At 48.0% G+C, this 16,924-nt stretch overlaps 1 protein-coding gene across 1 annotated transcript; it reads right to left on the reverse strand.

Annotated features, from left to right (window-relative positions):
• Nucleotides 1-5,565: 5,565 nt before the first annotated feature.
• Nucleotides 5,566-11,246, reverse strand: OTP (orthopedia homeobox). Its single transcript, XM_065657536.1, has 3 exons — nt 11,210-11,246; nt 9,829-10,238; nt 5,566-6,096 (listed from the first exon to the last, which is right to left on the reverse strand). Exons 1-3 carry the CDS (start codon nt 11,244-11,246, stop codon nt 5,566-5,568), a joined length of 978 nt encoding a protein of 325 aa, XP_065513608.1.
• Between the last annotated feature and the right edge of the window lie 5,678 nt (nt 11,247-16,924).

The raw sequence follows: 16,924 nt of genomic DNA on the forward strand, positions 1-16,924 counted from the left end.
GGGGTCAGGAGAGAACGTCACCCTCACAGACAGTGTATTAAGCATATTCTGCATTTTCCCTCTCGTCCTTCGAAGGAGGCTAAGGATCTCTGCAGAACAGTTGTGTAACCTCCAATGGCAAATCCTGCACAAATGATCCTGGATTCCTTCCTCCCAGAGCGCGATTCTCCTCTGGCAGATTTCAAAGCTGGTAAAAGCATAATTTTAGCTCTGAAAAAAATGTTTTTAAGCATAAGCATTGATGAACAAGGCAACATAAAAGTGAAGCAGAGCCTCAAAGATGGTCTCAGGAGAAGCTGATGCAGGCACGATTTATTGGAAAATAAGAGAGGAGACATCCCACCCATACCGTTGTACAAAAACCGAGGTGAAAGACAAAGATGGGATGATCTGTGCACGAGCCCTGGCTGTGAGGAGCATGAAAAGAGAGACACCCTCTTGCCGTTTTTTCCCTGCGGAGTAGAAGTAAATCTCACAGAGGGCCTTATGTAGCTATTAATGCAGCCCCTTGAGCACTACTCAAATAAAAGGATGACAGTTAATCAAAGACAGTCCTCTACCACATCCCGGGCACGACCAGCCCCTCTGTCTCTTGCTGCTATTCTTGCTATTCTCATCATGACAAGGTGAAAAATTAAAACCATGCTGTCCCTTCTCCCCTCCTCCGCCACCACCACCTCTGTTTTTCTTTCACAGTTTCATCGCTGATATGGGTGATGATCAGTCCGAGATTTTTAAAGGAAGAAGCCTGTCCGTCTTACGTCTTTTGGAGCAAATTCTGCTTCTCTGGGTTAAGCCATTGCTATCAGCTGTCTTGCCCAGAGATTTTGGGGTACACTGTATGTGTTCATAAACTCAAACTGGCTCTCAGGCCCCGGATGTCACCTATGAATTGATGTGCTGATGTGGCACAAGCTGCAGTGAGAGATTTGAATGCAGTCTGTGTGTGGACATAATTTATTTTAGAAAAGAGAGTTTATGGAACAGGGGAAAGCTTTCTGGAAGAACAATTTTGAGCACAAATAGAGCAAATCTTCACACATGCATCTTGTGAACTCACAGCCAGGTAAGCATGGCCTTTAAAGGCTGCTGGATCAGGGCCTTTGCTTCTTTGTCCCTTCTGTCCAAGTTGTAACTCTGTTAGGGTTATCAAACAGTTTCTATAGATCTGTGACATTACAGGATGCTAATTTCTGAGTACTTCACTTCCTTTTCCTTTTGCAGTGTTTAGATTTTTTCCTATGTTTAGAGCACACATGAGGGAAAAACTGAAATTCCTTTGTTCTCCCTTCCACCTTTATGCTGAAAGGCTAAATAGGCCACGCTTCCCAGACCAACTGCTTTGAGCTAAAGCCTAATGGTAGGCAGGAGGTGGTTGCCTCTGTGTCAGGTCTTGCTTTAAAAAAAAAAAAAAAAAAAAAAAAAGAAGATCTTAATTCCAGCATTGGAAATGAAGAGGAGTTCTCTATTAGCTCTCATATTAATAATTTAGAAAATACATGCCAAATCACTTGCATTCTCTCAGTTCTCTCTGAACACAGCTGCCAACTGCATTAGGTGTTAGGGTGAACAGATATATTTCAGATGAGATATTTGTACTGAATTATTAGGGTAGTCTGTATTACAAAATTACTAATAAACATTGCTTCTGGCTCAATTTAGCCTGAACTCAGTGAACCTAGCCAGTGGTGAGAAATCAAAAACTCTGAAATACCCGATGAATGAATCTAACTAATCAAGAAGCCCTGCAGGAAGTAGATGCCAGGATTAATGAGCCAGTGGTTTCACCATGCCATGCTGTTATTTCTTCACATAAATGCCCTCAGATGAGATTACCTTTGTCATGAAAAGGAGAAAAGGAAGGTTACATACTTTCAACTGACAGGTTAACTGCCATACCTCCATTACTGCAAGATACATTTTCATGTGCAGAGATTTTTATTCGGAAAAATGAAAATTTAAAGACCACAACACAAATTAAACTACATTTTCATTTCTAGGAGCAGGGATCATTGCTGCTAGTACAATAATATAATCTATGCTGCAATGTTATCTGATCTCTTGCCTTGCACAAACTTTCTTCCAATGTTAGTAATTGCTCAGCGAATGCAATCTCCAACAGCAGGTAAGAGCAGATTCTGCCTTCCAGGGGGATTTGAGGGGAGGAAGGCAGGAGAGAGAGAGTGTTGAAGCATTTCATCAAGAGAGCAAATGAAAGGTTCAGTGACATTACCATTATGTATATTCCTTAGACGTTATGGGTGATGTTGTGTTTAGAGAGAAGTAAACCTACATGGATATGTGCTGGTGTGGGAATGAATCCGTATACACAAATGTAAATCTAAGCCTATTTACGTGTTGGGTGGAATTGCTCTAAGCTAAAATGCACCTTAAGGTAAGCAAATAAGCCCAGCCTGTAACAGTCCCAGTGCCTGTTGTTAACTACTTTGTCAGTAATAGGCTAATTGTTATTCAGCATAAATATTCCCTCTCGATTTATATGGAATTCACTCATTTGTTTTGATCACTTCACGTGAATGAAGCAAAGCTGTTCCTGTTGTTAGGTAGAACTAGTCAGTGCTGTTTAATTTTTATCTTTTAACATCAGCACAAGTGAGATTTTGTGATAAAATCATTCACACACAACCTGTAACATGTATGAGTGAAACCTGCAGTCCCTTTCCTTTCATCCATGTTAACTACATAAGAGAATCAGCTTAGATGTTTTATGTTTCAAAGCTTCAGCTGGTGCTAAGGGTAGGTTTCAAAAATCTCCAGGACTCAGAACATGAAGATCTATTGCCATGGAAACAAATGTCGTATCAAAGTTGGGAAGGATCAAAAAGCTTTGTTCATAACTGGGATAACATTTGCATTAGAATATGGAGGAAATTATGGATGGTTTAGGAGGAGGAATTCAGCTGAAGAACCTTTGTAAGGTGCCTTCCATAGCATTGCAGCGTTTGGTGTCAAGAGTTAGATCTTACAGGTTGCATCTCAATCCTCTGCCCTCAGCCAGAAAGAGCATCTTTCTCTACCATTAAAAAGCACATATTTTTTAAAGATCTTCCATACTACACTTTACAACATTCCTACATCATAAAGCTGTCTTGCTTATAGCAATATAAAGCAGCTGTAAAAATTACATGCTTGTAAACAACCTTCCATACATTTTGAAGAAGCAGAGTGAGATCTGCACATTGGTGGAGACCTACTTTTCCTCCTGGCACACCACGGCACGGGGAAGGGACCATTATGGGGTTGGGAGGACCAAGGTATATCCCAGCCAGGCCACCACCCTTCTTGGTCCACACAGGGGGATCCATGGGATAGGGGGGCTAAGGGCACACTGACCAGCCCTGTTTCATATGCACCCTGTGCACCCACAACTCTGAGGGCTGATCTAAACTGATGACGAATTTCCAATTTGGAACCAAGGCTGGGTGCAAATGAGCTACTGCTTGGCCCAGGGCTGGGCTGAGGAGTAGAGGAAATGTGGGAAGAATGGACAGGGCGCAATGCCTTCTTACCCCAGGGGTTACTCATAGTGTGGATTATGGTACGGGACTTGTCTTGCTTGGCCTAGGCTACCTCAGGATGGGTATCCTGAGCTGTTTTGGCAACCAGGCCAACAGGTTCCTGCAGAAAGGAATAGGGCTGCTTTCTCAGGTGACCCCCAGTAGACTCACTCTAGGCCTGGATCACCAATAATTTATTCTCCTTTTATTTCTCTTTTAAATTAAATACGCATATGTAATATGCACTTTGGAGCTGGCAAGGACCCTTCTGCGGGTGCGTATGGAGCTGGGCACTCTCAGGTGTGTAATTAAGAGGTGTGTAATTGACGTACAAGGAGAAGAGATCTCAGCGCATTACATCTAAAAAAAAAAAAAAAAAAAAAACAAACCAAAACATAAAGAAGTGGGGAGGAGGGGGAAATAAACCCAAAATAGGCTGTAAGATGCTTGCCAAAGTCCTGCACTTTTTATTTCAGCCTTTTCAAAGTTTGCACGGGAGTAAACCGAACGTTTTCTCTTCCATGGAATTCGCCCCGCCCGCAGCCTCCCACTCGTTCCAACGCCGGCAAACAGGTCTACGGCGAAACCCCCCTGCTCCTGCTCGTGCTCCTGCTCCTGCTGCTGCTCCTGCTCCTGCTGCTGCGGCAAGCGCAGCCCCCGGCCCCGCGGCGCTCGCTGCCGGCCCGGCCCCGGCGCCCTTCACCCCTGCCCTGCTTCGCCGCCGAAGTTAAAGAACAATCACACAGAAAGATTAACAAAAGTTTATTTATCATGAAGTATTAAAATTGTGATAAATGAAAAGCTTCAATGCAAAGTTCAAGCAAGCAAACTATCCCCAAACTTGAGACAAAGGACTCTGTGGATCCCGAGGAAGAGAGTCCTGTCTTTTTTTTTTTTTTTTTTTTTTGCCTGCAGTTAAAGACACTTCTCATATCTCACACGCCACATCAAAATTCATAATTATTCATATAACATACTGAAAATGATTTTATTTATCCATTCACATTAACTTGATATAAACGTGTCCCGAAAAGTTAATTAATATGTTTTATATTAGCTCAAACATTCATTAAGAAACCCAAAATGCAATAAATAAGCACAGACAATAAGTTAAAACATATCACGAATCGACCAGTATGTAACAAGAATGCTTTATCTACACAAAACATCCTATTTCACATCGTTTGTTCATTCCTCCAGCGGCCCTGCCCTGCGGCGGGGTGACCGGCACATGCAGGCGGGCGGGCCGGGGGCCGGGCCGGGCAGGGCGGGGGCTGCGGCGGCGCCTCCGCCTGAGGCAGCGGAAGATGCAGGAGGGACAATAGCAGCAGGAACGTAAATAAATGCGTAAATAAAGGTGGGGGCGGATCGGTAACTCAACCGTCGCGAAATCAAAGATCCGAAAAAGGGAAGTGCTCTTACTTTGTTTGTTTGGTTTTGCCCTTTTTTCCCTCTTGCGTTTTACCTTTACAAAAAGAAACTCTCCCTCCCCGTCCCCCTCCCCCCCCGCGCCGTCTCTCTCGCTCTCTCTCGCTTATCAAATGGATTTGATTCTCTCTGGAGTTACCGCTCCGCCAACCCGCCCGGCCGCCCCCCGACGGCGCCCCCGCAGCGGAGGGGGCCAGCGGCAGATCGCTGCTCTTAAATAAACCATAAAAATTAAGAAAGCAAAACAAAAACGCACTTATTTGCAAAGCCGGTCGGGCGGCCGGCGGGAGTGCCGGGTCGTGCCGAGGGAGGGAAGAAGGAAGGGAAAGAGGGTCGGGCTCGGGGAGGCCCCGAGTCCTCCCGCCGCCGGGGAGAGGGGGCCGCGGGCAAGCCGGGCCAAGGGAGGCGGAGGGGCTGAGCGGGGGATGCACAGGGGAGGAGGCGGGGGGGTGTTTCTCAGCCCACAAACCAGTCAGTTGGCGTCTGATTTCAGATCCTGAGTCGACTCCCTGGTAAGTCAGGTGAGGGAAGGCGGGGGGCCGGGGCGGGCCGGGGCGGGTGGGCGAGGCGGGGGCGCGGGGGGAGGCGGCGGCGGCGGCGCGGGGCGATGCGTCGGCCATTAGGTGAAGCTCATGGAGACTGTGTGCTCTAGTGCTTTGCGGCGCAGGGAGGCGATGCTGGTTCCCCGCCACACGTCGCTGCTGTCCGGGGAGCTGCAGAGCTGCGGCGAGCCCGTCACGTTGCTGGGGCCGGGCAGGGAGGCGGGCACCATGCCGGGAAAGGCGGGCTGGTAGAGGTGCGACTGCAGCCCGGCGCCGTTGGAGCCCGCCAGGCTGTTGGAGAGGCCCATGGAGTTGGGCGGCGGCCCGGCCGCCAGGCTGCACTGGGAGAGGGACTGCGCCATGGCCTGTTGGCGGCCCAGCGCCGGCGGCAGCGGCAGCTGCGACACGCCCGGCATGGCGGCGGCGGCCCAACGGGTGTCGTTGGCGTGGAAGGAGCAGAGGCTGTCGCCCATGGCGGCGGCGGCGGCGGCGGCGGCCGAGGGGAACTGCGGCAGCCCCGGCGTTGGCAGCAGCGTGCCCGGGGCGCGGAAGACGTTGGTGGTCTTCTTGCGCTTCTTCCACTTGGCCCGACGGTTCTGGAACCAGACCTGCGGGCGACGGGCAGCGACACGCACCGTTAGCCACGACCCACCCGCGGTGCGGCCGGGGCGCAGCTCGGTGGGACGGGACCCGTCACCCCCGCCCCGGGCTCTGCCCCGTCTCCTGCCGCACCGCCCCCACGAGTGTTCCCCCCCCCCGGCCGTTGTCTCTCCCACGGCCGCTCTTCACACCCACCGCCCCACGCATGTCCCCGCCACGGTTTAACGAAACCGGTGGAACTTTTTATAACGAAACCGATCGATGTGTGTGTCCCGTGACGGAGCCGTCTGCGGCCTCCCTCTCTCGGGAGGAGAATCCGGGAGAGTAGCCTGGCCTCTCCCCTAAAAAAAAACCCCAATGACACAAACGAAAATAAATGACGGACCCACGGCCCTTGCCGTTGCGTGGCAGCGTTCCCGGGCCGTCACAGGAGCGGGGAGCCCTGCCATGGGCCAGCCCTCTCACCCAGCGCCGTCCATGTCCCATGGCAGGAAACCCTCTCACCAAAAAAAAAAAAAAAAAGGTAGAAAAATAAATGCTTTAGATAAGCGGGTGCTCGTGGCGCACCACAGCGCTGCCGAGAGCACCGGGATAGTAGTTCGGGTGAAAAGCCCGAAATTCAGAGGCGCACAGCGCCCGGACTTGCTGGAGCCCCTGGTTTCATGCTACATATCCAGAGTGAGGAGCGCGGGTGCCCATTAGCGGGAATGAACAGCCGTTAGGGAACTAAACGTTATATGAATAATCGAAAAACCGCGTTCAATTATGTTTTAGGGTTAATAGTTAAATTGCGGCTACAAAATCTTTTTATGTTTCATGGTTTACTGGTGGTGTACAGAATCTCCATCAGGTCTGGTCGCCTCAGCTCATAGCTACGCTGCATATGCTTTTAAAATATGAATGTTTCCAGTTGAAAACTAATGCATGACAGATTAAAACGCAGGGAAAACCTGGGGGAGATTTTGAAAATGCACACATGACAACTCTAGAAATATATTAACCACGAGCGTTTGACGACTTTGGACTCCTTCTAAAATGCAACTAGCCCCTGAAAATTATTAATACAACAGTGAGAATCTAATGGAGGTTGGAATCTAAAAATCTACCCTGATGATGTCTGCTGTTACAGTAATATGGATATACTGTAAATGTATTTTAAAATATATAGCCCATTTAATTCTCCAGCCATAAATGGGTGAGAGAGAGAGAAGGGGGGAGAATATCACTTTTGTTTTTCTTCTTCTTCCTTTTTTTTTTTTTTCAGAAGCCGAAGCTTTATGAAGATCTCATTGGAATCCAGCAGATGATTAATGTGAAGATTTGGTAGGAAATCTGGAGAGCTGTATTAAAGCTCAGATCTCAGGTTCATTTCGATCAGCCAGCCGTGAACTCTGGGCCGAATTCATTACACTTTAATAGTGCTGGGAGAGGAAGAAAATGCAATTTCTCATTCCATTAGAAAACTAGAAAATACTCTCAGCTTGTCCCCTATTAAGATGTGGCAGGTGACGGGACCATTGTGGGGGACACAGTCAGTGGAATTACAGCACATTATTTTTGTTCGTATAAAATATTGAAAGGCAAGCCTGACTGTGCAGAAGTTATTTCACTGATTTGGTTTTTATGTAAATAAAATATTGAAAGTTAATTAATCCATGCTAGAGACTAATGATTATGCTTATTATATTGCATTTGATCGCATAATTTGCATGATTCTCGCATTGCTGCTTAATAAGCCATTCCAGGTTATAAATAATTCTGAAATTGGTTTCTAATAATGGCATGCTATAAAAGGAATGGTTTTATTACACCAGCCTGAAAAGCAGAGCAATATCAGACATGGAATTGGACTCCCATTTAAGCACCAGCCGCTCTAATAATTATTTAAATGTATCATATACATTAAATATAGATCTAAAATGAGGAAAGAGGTGATTTATCTTAGCATCTAAAACCCTTAAAAACATATACAGCCGCTATAAATTAACTATTTGGAGCATTCCTTAATCAGTGTGGAGCCTACATACTGCAAGGAATGTGTAGGCAATCTGTTAACTATAACGAAAACTGTAAAGTACTGATATAAGAACATAAACCAATTAGTATTTAATTTAAATTTGGTCAAGGAGCAGTGATACATAGGAATGTGAGGTAAATACATTTTACATAAATTATTTTGCCTTAGATTACATAATGTTAATCATTTTGAAGTGTTAATTAAGAAGGTTATGTTGATCTGATTACTTTTTAAACTACAGAACATTATTGTAAAAAATATTTAAATTGCCACTCTATTAAACTGTTTTATCAGCAGTCTCGAGCTGTTAGCATTGGTTTAAGATTGTGCCGAGGCCATTAAAACACTTTGTCTTTCTTGCTACGAATTTCTTTGATGTGCTATTAGAAAATAACTATTTCCATTTTATATTTTATATTTTACTTCATTTACCACACTCCTAATATTGAAATTGGTATCATTAACCTTTGGGAAACCCAATAAAGTTTAATAGACCTCGTTTTCTTTTTTCATAGAGTCAGTTGTCCAATTATATTTTATTTGTGAATCTAATTTCGTTCTTAATTTAAACTAATTATAGTCCTGTGTAGGCTGAGTCAAATTGTTTTACTTTTTAAAAGCAGACGTGCATTTACTGTCACATTCGAGAACGGAGTCGGTTTCCGTTCATAAAAACGTTCATTTAAGGGTTCCTTTTGACGTGTGCTTATTTATCTGAGGAGCCTAGGCTTGCCGAGAGGGATTTTGATCACCGGCTCCGATGAAGTGCGGTGACATTCCCAGTGCGCTGTGCTGAGGGAGGGTGCGCTTCACACAAGTGCACCCATTGTGCAGGATTTCGTCCCTGGAAGGGGCTCGCCCAGAAAGTAGCTAAAATATCCCTCTGCGCACAAAAGCCGCATCTGAGCAGTCTAGCGGTTGGATCCATCTCCCCTTCTTCCAAATTTCGTTTACATTTATTTGACTAAATAGTTTCTTATGTGCCCGTGTGCAAATATGTATGTATGTGCTTTTGTGTATGTATGTACTTTCTAGAACAAAATATAGATATTGAAGTTATTCGCTACCTCTGCCGACCCCGAACATTATAAAAACCGGTACGGAGAAACTCCGAGCCCAAATACAGCTGCCTTTTACCGCAGTGCCTTTTTACGAGCCTGCGTGCCCCTCCCCACCCCCTGCTCTGGCTCCTGTGGACTCCCCGTCCCGCCGGCGCCACGCAGAACCGCCGGCAGCACCCTGGACAGCGGCCCCAGGCCCCGCTGCCGCCGCCGGACCCCGCACCGAGCAGCGGGGGCCATTCCCCAACCTTTCGGGCTCGTCTCTTAGCGCCGAGCCACCGCCAGAGCCGAAACTCTCTCGGGCTGTGTCGTCCCAGACTCTTTCCTGCTCCGGGCTGGACCGTGGAGCGGGGGAAGCTCCAGCCGCGCCCCGCGCGAGACCACCGCGCTGCAGTCGGGTAGGGGACAAGGGGACAGCCCAAGCGGACACCTTTGCGTAAAGGAGGCCAGACCATGTCCGGTTTCAAGGCTTCCTGCTCAAACTGTTGCTTTTAAGGGTGTGTTTCTTCTCCCGGGGTCAGGCTGAGATTTGAGGGACCCACCCTCCCCGGCCTGTTGTGCCTGGCCTTGCCACCGGCCGGCCGTGCTGCCGTCGGTGCGCCCGAGGAAGGGGCCGGAGGACGCTGCGGGGGAGGGTACTGCGCGGGGGCGGCTGGTCATACCTGCACCCGGGACTCGGTGAGGCCGATGCGCAAGGCCAGCTCTTCTCGCATGAAGATGTCCGGGTAGTGGGTCTTGGCGAAGCTCCTCTCCAGCTCGTTGAGCTGCGCCGGCGTGAAGCGGGTGCGGTGCCGCTTCTGCTTCTGCTGCCCCTGCTGCTGCCCAGCCTGGCTCGGGTTCTGGCCGCCTTGCTGGCCCTGCTGCTTGTCGGGGTCTTTGGCGCTGACGGCTAAGGAGCTGGGGTTGGATCCCACTGTGGTGATGTCCTCCCCCGGCAGCAGGGTGGTCCCTTCCACCGTGTCCGAGTTGGGAGCCATGTCTCCCGGGTGTCCCCCCGGATCCGAGCCCCCTACGCCCAGCCGACACTTCACCGCCTCCCGGTGTCCCAGCAGCTCGGCCGCATCTTTCATCCCTGCGGAAGCAAAGGAGTCGCGGTCACTCCCCTGCAGCAGGGCATGTATCCATCAGAGCCGCCTTCCAGCGCACCGAGCCAGCGAGAGGCATCCAGCCACCGCCACAGCCTCCACCCCGCCGCCCCCCGCCACCTCCCGGCTGCCCGCCAGCCCCGCAGCCAAGCTCGGCTCCGCGGCGTGCAGAGTCCCCGGCCCGGCGCAACCTGGGCGGAGGAGAGAAAACTTTACACCAAACAGCTCCTCTTCCTGCTTAAATAACCAGATCCCTGCCTGGCCTCCCCTTGCGGGACCAAGGAAGGAGAAGGTGGGGAGGGCAGGTTTTGCCGGGTTCAGCTTGGGTTTTCCAGCGGGGCTGGTAAAAGAAAGAGACGGAGAGAAAGAAACAACATTCGAGCCGCCCTTCTGCCGGGAGCTTTACCTCCCCGACGGATGTGCGGGGACCTCGGTCACTTTGGCCGATCTTTCCCCTCTCTTCCCTCCGCTACTCTAAACAAATGCATGAATAACCATGAATAGGTAGATACAGATATTTCTCTCCTTTTAGAATATTTTTAAATGAAAAAGAAGGGGAGAGGAAAGCGAGCAGTCGAGCAGGAAAATGCCACCCCGAACTCCTCCGTAACTACCATCGAGATCATCCGTCCTAAAATAATAATAATAATAATAATTATAATAGTAGTAGTAGTAATGTGTGGGTATGTATATAAAAACAAGGGAGAGAGAAATTACATGATCCACAACTCGCTGTAGATCTACATACTCCGTAGGTCTCCCTCTCTTTTTTTTTAATGTTAAATCAAATTAAACTTTAATACAGTACAATTACTTTTAAAGGAATTAGCCCATTTAGATCGCATTAAGGTAAAATAAGGAACAAATTGTCAATTTCCTGCCCCGGCTTCCTCCCCGCTCGCCGCTGCCTCCGCCGGTGCAGCCGCCGCGGGGCGGGGGGGTGCTGGGGGAAACTCACCGAGACGGGCGTCCAGGAGGTCGGCGTGAGACAGCATCGCGCACCGCTCCAGGGCGAAGGCTGTTCCCCCCCAAATTTTAGCGGCCTTAAGTTATTTAAAATAGATATAAGATATATATATAGATCGCCTAAATGAAAGAAAATTCGGTGTGTGGTTAAAAAGGGGGTCTCTTGCATTATAATGTCCTTTAGAGAGACGGGGAGGTGCTTAACACTTCAATGAACCCGTGAGCAGCTCGGCGCGGGGACCAATCAGGAGGGCAGCCTGCAAATGTCAGCGCCCGGAGCGCCCCGCTCCGCCCGCCCGCCGCCCGCCCGCCGCCGCCCCGGCCTCCCGCCGCCCCGGCCCGGGCCGCACCGCGCCGCTGCTCCCTTCCCCTGCTCCGCTCTCCTTCACTGCCCTCTTTCCCCCTCTCCCCTTCTCTTCCAAACGCACATTTGCCACCCTCCTTCCGCTCCGGGTCACCTCTGATTTATTATTTTTTCTCTTTTTTTTTTTCCTTTTTAAAATTTTATATGTAATGCCTCCTCGGAGCGCACCCTCGGACCCGACGCGGTCGGCCTCCCGGGGGTGGCTTGCAAGCCCAGCGCCCATCGGGGGGATGCAAGTGGGTGAGCGCGGGCGGCTGCGCGGCGCGGCGGGGGGGCGGACATTGCCGGCCCCGCTCGCCGGCTGCCCCGGGGACCGGGCTCGGGGGCGGCGGCGGATACCGCGGCCCGGCTGTCACCCACCCGCCGCTGTCGACGAGCCCCGACGGCTGCAGAGCGGCGAGGAAAGACAAACTTAGGCGACTTCCCGCAGCGGCCAGGGCCGCAGAGGCTCGCCTGGCCCCGGGGGCTCTCCACCACCCCGGCCCGGCCCCACACGGTGCACAACACAGCGCAGCTCGGGGAAAGGGAGCCCGGCACCGCGCGTCCCGGCCGCCCGGGGAGCGCCACCTCCCCAGGCGGCATTAGAAGCCCGTAAGCCCTATTTTTTGGGGGTAAAGTTGCCTAGATGGGCTCGTCTACAAACTCAGTTTAAAGCAGTAAATAAAGTTAAATGCTTTTTATTTTCCTCTTGAATATGTTAAACTACTTGAACAATTTAAAGTGCTTTGCACAAGTGAAGCGAACCATTTCTAATGTTCTGATTTTTCAAAGCCAGCCAACAACAAAGTTTAGATTAGTAATATATTTCTAACCAGAGTAATTTTCAAGATCATTAGGCATTTATGTAATTAGTGCCAAATCTATAAGCTTTTATTACGATTATTAGAGTAAAATCAGTATAAATTTGTACTAATTTACTACTGTTTAGACTTGGCTGTCAAGCCAAGAGGTTCTTATTGTAAATGATAACTGAGGAAATTAAGTGCAAAATTCTGTACCATTTCTGATCCGCTCCTAAACAATCCGTTTCAATTGTATTTGTAGCAGAACATAAGGCCCTTTTAAAGTTATTTGACTTGTATTTTTATTTGCAAAACAAGAAAAATACCCTCTACTCGGGCACAATGAAAACTGATATTTACTACTTCCAACTTGATTAACATTGATTTTTAATTCAAAAGTGATGCAATTAAGATTATTCATTTAGTGCAAATAAAGCTTCCACCAAAAAAGGGAGCCCAGTGAAGTCTGTGTTAAATAATACAGCGCCAATGTTTTTTTTTTTTCTGCCACCCAATTGACTTACACAAAACATTGTAAATACTGCATGCGAACAGATGCAAGAGTGGTTTTGTTTGCAGCTCAGATGTGCAGGGTTTTCGGCAGCGGCTGAACAAAGGAACCGTCCGACCGATCTCTAGGGCAGTTTTGCTGCTGCTTTTTTTTCCCCCCCCCGCCTCTCTGCACAGGCTACATTGATTCAATTCAGCTCTCCAGACGTCGGGCTCTTGCAATGAACCTGGGTGCCCTGGAACGGCCGCTAAGAGCAGGGAGAGAGACCCGGAGCGGGGCCACAATTTAGCTGGAGAGACAGAGAAAGAAAGAGGTGGAAGTGGGGTGGGAGTTTCGGGGTTTAATTTTTTTTTTCCCGTTGCATGGGGGACTCCGGAGATGGTTAATTTATTTCGTTTTTTTCCTTTGAAAACTATTGTCTGTGTACAGCTCCAGGGCCAAAGGGGACGCCCCGGCGGTGAATAATCCCCAGAGCCGCTGCCCGGGCCGCTGCCGGACGCCAGGACCCGCGGACCGGAGCCCGCGGAGCCGCTGAAGGGAGTCGGGCAGGGGCCGGCAGGAGCCGCGGGACGCGCAGCTTTCGCGGCCGCGGCGGGTCTGGCCCTGCCTGGGGCGGGAGTGACGCGACTGGTCAGCGGTCGGACGGGGCATTTAGGGTTCTGTTTTAGCTGTAGCCGCTGACAAACATGTCCGGACGCTGCAGGTGCCTGCAGCCGGGTTCTGCCTAACGTGCGGCGGGCAGAGCGGCACGGCGTGAGTGTGCAGCTACTCCGTGTTGTATGTTTCAGGTCGATAAATAAATGTGTAATAGTTAATGTGCAGACACATCAGAGTAATAACAATGGGATGAAATCAAAGGATTATCAATCTCTGTTAGTAACTGCTGAATAACAATGTTGCGGTGTGATTGATAGCGCGCTTCATTTTATGACTTTTCTATTGCTCTTGATTTTTATAGCAGCATAAACAAACTAAATCATTTCTTCCAAGACTTCAGAGCACAATCATCTTAAGGGAAAGGGGGGAAATCAGAGAAGGAAGTCTGTGGGAGAGAAAAGTACGGGCAGGGATGACACTTAAGCGTGTCAGAAAGAAAATTACAATGGGGCATATGTAAAACATTCCAATCACACTACGCTTCCGCGCACTCCTGTTTTGTCAAGTGCGAGAATTCACCTGGGCAGCGTCGGTAATGTATTTACAAGGATTTTATTCCCCGTCATCTTTCCATTTTCCCAGTGTAGCCAGAAAACTGCCAGTCAAGTCCGTTCCCTCTTATAATTTACGGTATTCCCCCCATGATCATAGGAACTGAAGTTCCTAACAAGGAAAGGCTTTAGCACAATGGCCCAAAATCTTCAGAGTGACAAGAATGTCTTCAGAAATCACTTCACAGCAAAGTAAAAGGATTTTCTATGACGGATTCAGTGATTTTTCCTCAATAAATAGGTTTTAGATTGTTACACACACGTAGAACTGGAACAAAGGGAACTACCAGAAAATATATTGGTTGCTCCTAATAAAATTTATTTAGACAGTTTACTTCTCATAAAAAATAGAGATTGAATTTCGTACAGGAGCGCCTGCCAAGGGGCTAGGCACTGGGAGATCATCTCCCTCCGCACCTTCCTTTTCTTTTATTTTCTGTCCTTTTCCATCCTTCCCCTTCCCGGCGGGCCCGATCCCGGGGTGTCAGCTCTCCCCTCCCCTCTCCCTTCACTCCTGCCTGCTCTTGCCGATCCGCCCGAGCAGGGGCCGCGGGAGCGGGGCGTGCGGCGTTCGGGAGCAGCACAACCCCAATTCTCCAGTGCTGTGACCCTGGGAAGAAAGGGTAGAGAACTTTGCGACCCCCGGCGCTCTCCCCCTCCCCTCCCGGCTAAACTCAAGCCCTGATTGAATGAGGCTGTAATATAAACAAGTGTATTTAAGCAATTCTGCTCTGATTTAGGAACAGAACCTTCTTTTATGAGAATAATTATATTTGGAGCGAGAAACACGGTAAAATAAGGTTAAACTGCTAAAGTCAGCAGGGTGGCTTGGCGTAAATGGCTGATAAGGTTTGTAATTTGATATTTTATTTATGTATTTATTGAGCATTCATCCAGTTAAGGGGGCTGCTGTATGCAGAGCACCGTAATTGCTTTTTACACTTAGCAACGCTCCCGGCGTTTATCAAATGTAACTTTTGGTTGCCTGGCTTGCTCGCACGGGTTTGTTTTTTTTTTTTCGGTATTTCCAGACAGTAGTGCTGAAATATCGGATATTATTATTCACATTCCAGCTCCTCAGTGCTGCATTGTAACATTGTTCGCTTTAATGAGAAGCGCCTCCCTCAATAATTAACGACCTCACATTTCCCTATTTTCTTGCCTGATGAAAAGAATCAATTTTAATTCATTGTAAATTACAGCTATGCTTTTGAGTGTTATTTGCTTACAGAAAACAAATCAAGTGACTTAGGCTCCTGTTTACTTTTCCACATCGGCATACCCTAAACACAAATGACAAATCAAACTATATCCTTTCGTTAGGCGTAATTTGGAGTTAAGAAATGGAAAAACATAAACACGTGTTTTCATTTCAATCAGCCCTCTGGAAAATATGACTTCTTTGGAAATGAAGGACAAGGCTGCCAGCAGCTACAGATCCAAATTTATTCATTCTAGTCAGAGCTAAATGTGACGATCATCGCTGCTTTACGACATTGGGCTACATGCAACATTTTGTAACTGCAATAAATATAGTTATTTGAAAGCAACTTTATGAAGTTTAAAGGCATGCGAGGCAAGAACGATTGCAGCTGCTTAGAAGGCAGCCGTCAGGTGTTCCGAAGACAGGCTCCCTGAGGGCGGCAGGAAAAGCTCAGGTCTCCTGTCATCTGTTCTCAAACACGGTTAAGAACAGCGTTTTCCTATTTGCTTATTTATCTAAATATCTGTGTCTTCCTCCGGCTGAACCAAAGGCAGCGCCTCCGGTTGTCTCCTCGCTGGCAGGCTGCGGGAAGCTCTCGACAGCGAAGCGGTTGCTTTAGATTGAAAGGATGGCTTCTATCAATTAATTTTCATCAGAACTATGACAACCAGTCTTTTATGGGGAAAAAGCTATTTTAATATAAAGGTATGCTTGACACCCCCCACCCGCTCTCCCCCGTCCAGCTGCAAAATTTTCATACACAAAAGTCACCTCCCCCTCTCCCTCTAGCCTTGTATGCATGTATGTATCTATAGGCTTTTGGAATAATATTAAGTTCATAAACTTAAAAATTGGGAGCCCAAGTGCGACGCACTGTGCTGCAGCTTATGCAGTCGGACAGGAATTATCGGGGCTGCCCCGAAGACGAAGGGAACGCCGGTATAAAGCATTTTTCAGACACATCTCTGCTTAGGGAAAGCGCTCACTTCCAGGAAGACTCTTCTGACTGAGCTTTGAGGAATTTATTTACCACATACCCATATTTTTAAAACACGAAATCTTCCCCAACCGGCTGGATAAATAATCCGCTAGGTATAGCAATGAAAGAATATACGTCGGAGACTGACGTGTGTGTATTTAACTTTCTCCCTTTTTACGCCGTAGTTTTAATCTCTTCAATTACATAGGGGGTATATAGTAATAAGGAACATACATATTTTGTTTGTACGTGTTAAGTTGGCTGCTTTTCTGATTTCTATTTACTCAAGATAAATAATCATATATCAGTTATTCAGTTAGGTGACAAGTCTAGTAATTGGAATAAAAAGAAAACATCTCATCCTTATCTCTTCCTATAACTAGATATAGCGCTAATAAGACTGCATCAATCTTATCTGGCAAATAAATAAAATAGACAAACAAACAAATTCGCCTCCAACAAGTTAATGTGGTGTATCTGAGTGGAAAGTAGATATTTTCACGCATTCTGGAGATGAGGAGTGACTTTTAATAAAATCACAAGAAAAACAAATGTAATTCTGTAAGCAATTTCAGAGCTCAGCCATCTCTCCCCCGCGCCGTTACTTAGCATTCTCCAGCCGTCCTAACCTTTTCTTTTAAAAACCAGTTAGTTCCAGA

Source organism: Caloenas nicobarica, chromosome Z, assembly GCF_036013445.1.
Source record: "Caloenas nicobarica isolate bCalNic1 chromosome Z, bCalNic1.hap1, whole genome shotgun sequence".
Lineage (NCBI taxonomy): Eukaryota > Metazoa > Chordata > Aves > Columbiformes > Columbidae > Caloenas > Caloenas nicobarica.

Excerpts from the sequence above, each read along its gene's own strand:
- OTP (XM_065657536.1), bottom strand. The coding sequence starts at position 11,246 with ATGCTGTCTCACGCCGACCTCCTGGACGCCCGTCTCG. Across the intron at positions 10,239-11,209 it reads CCTCCTGGACGCCCGTCTCG|GGATGAAAGATGCGGCCGAG; the intron begins GTGAGTTTCCCC and ends TTGCTTCCGCAG. Across the intron at positions 6,097-9,828 it reads TCACCGAGTCCCGGGTGCAG|GTCTGGTTCCAGAACCGTCG; the intron begins GTATGACCAGCC and ends CGTCGCCCGCAG.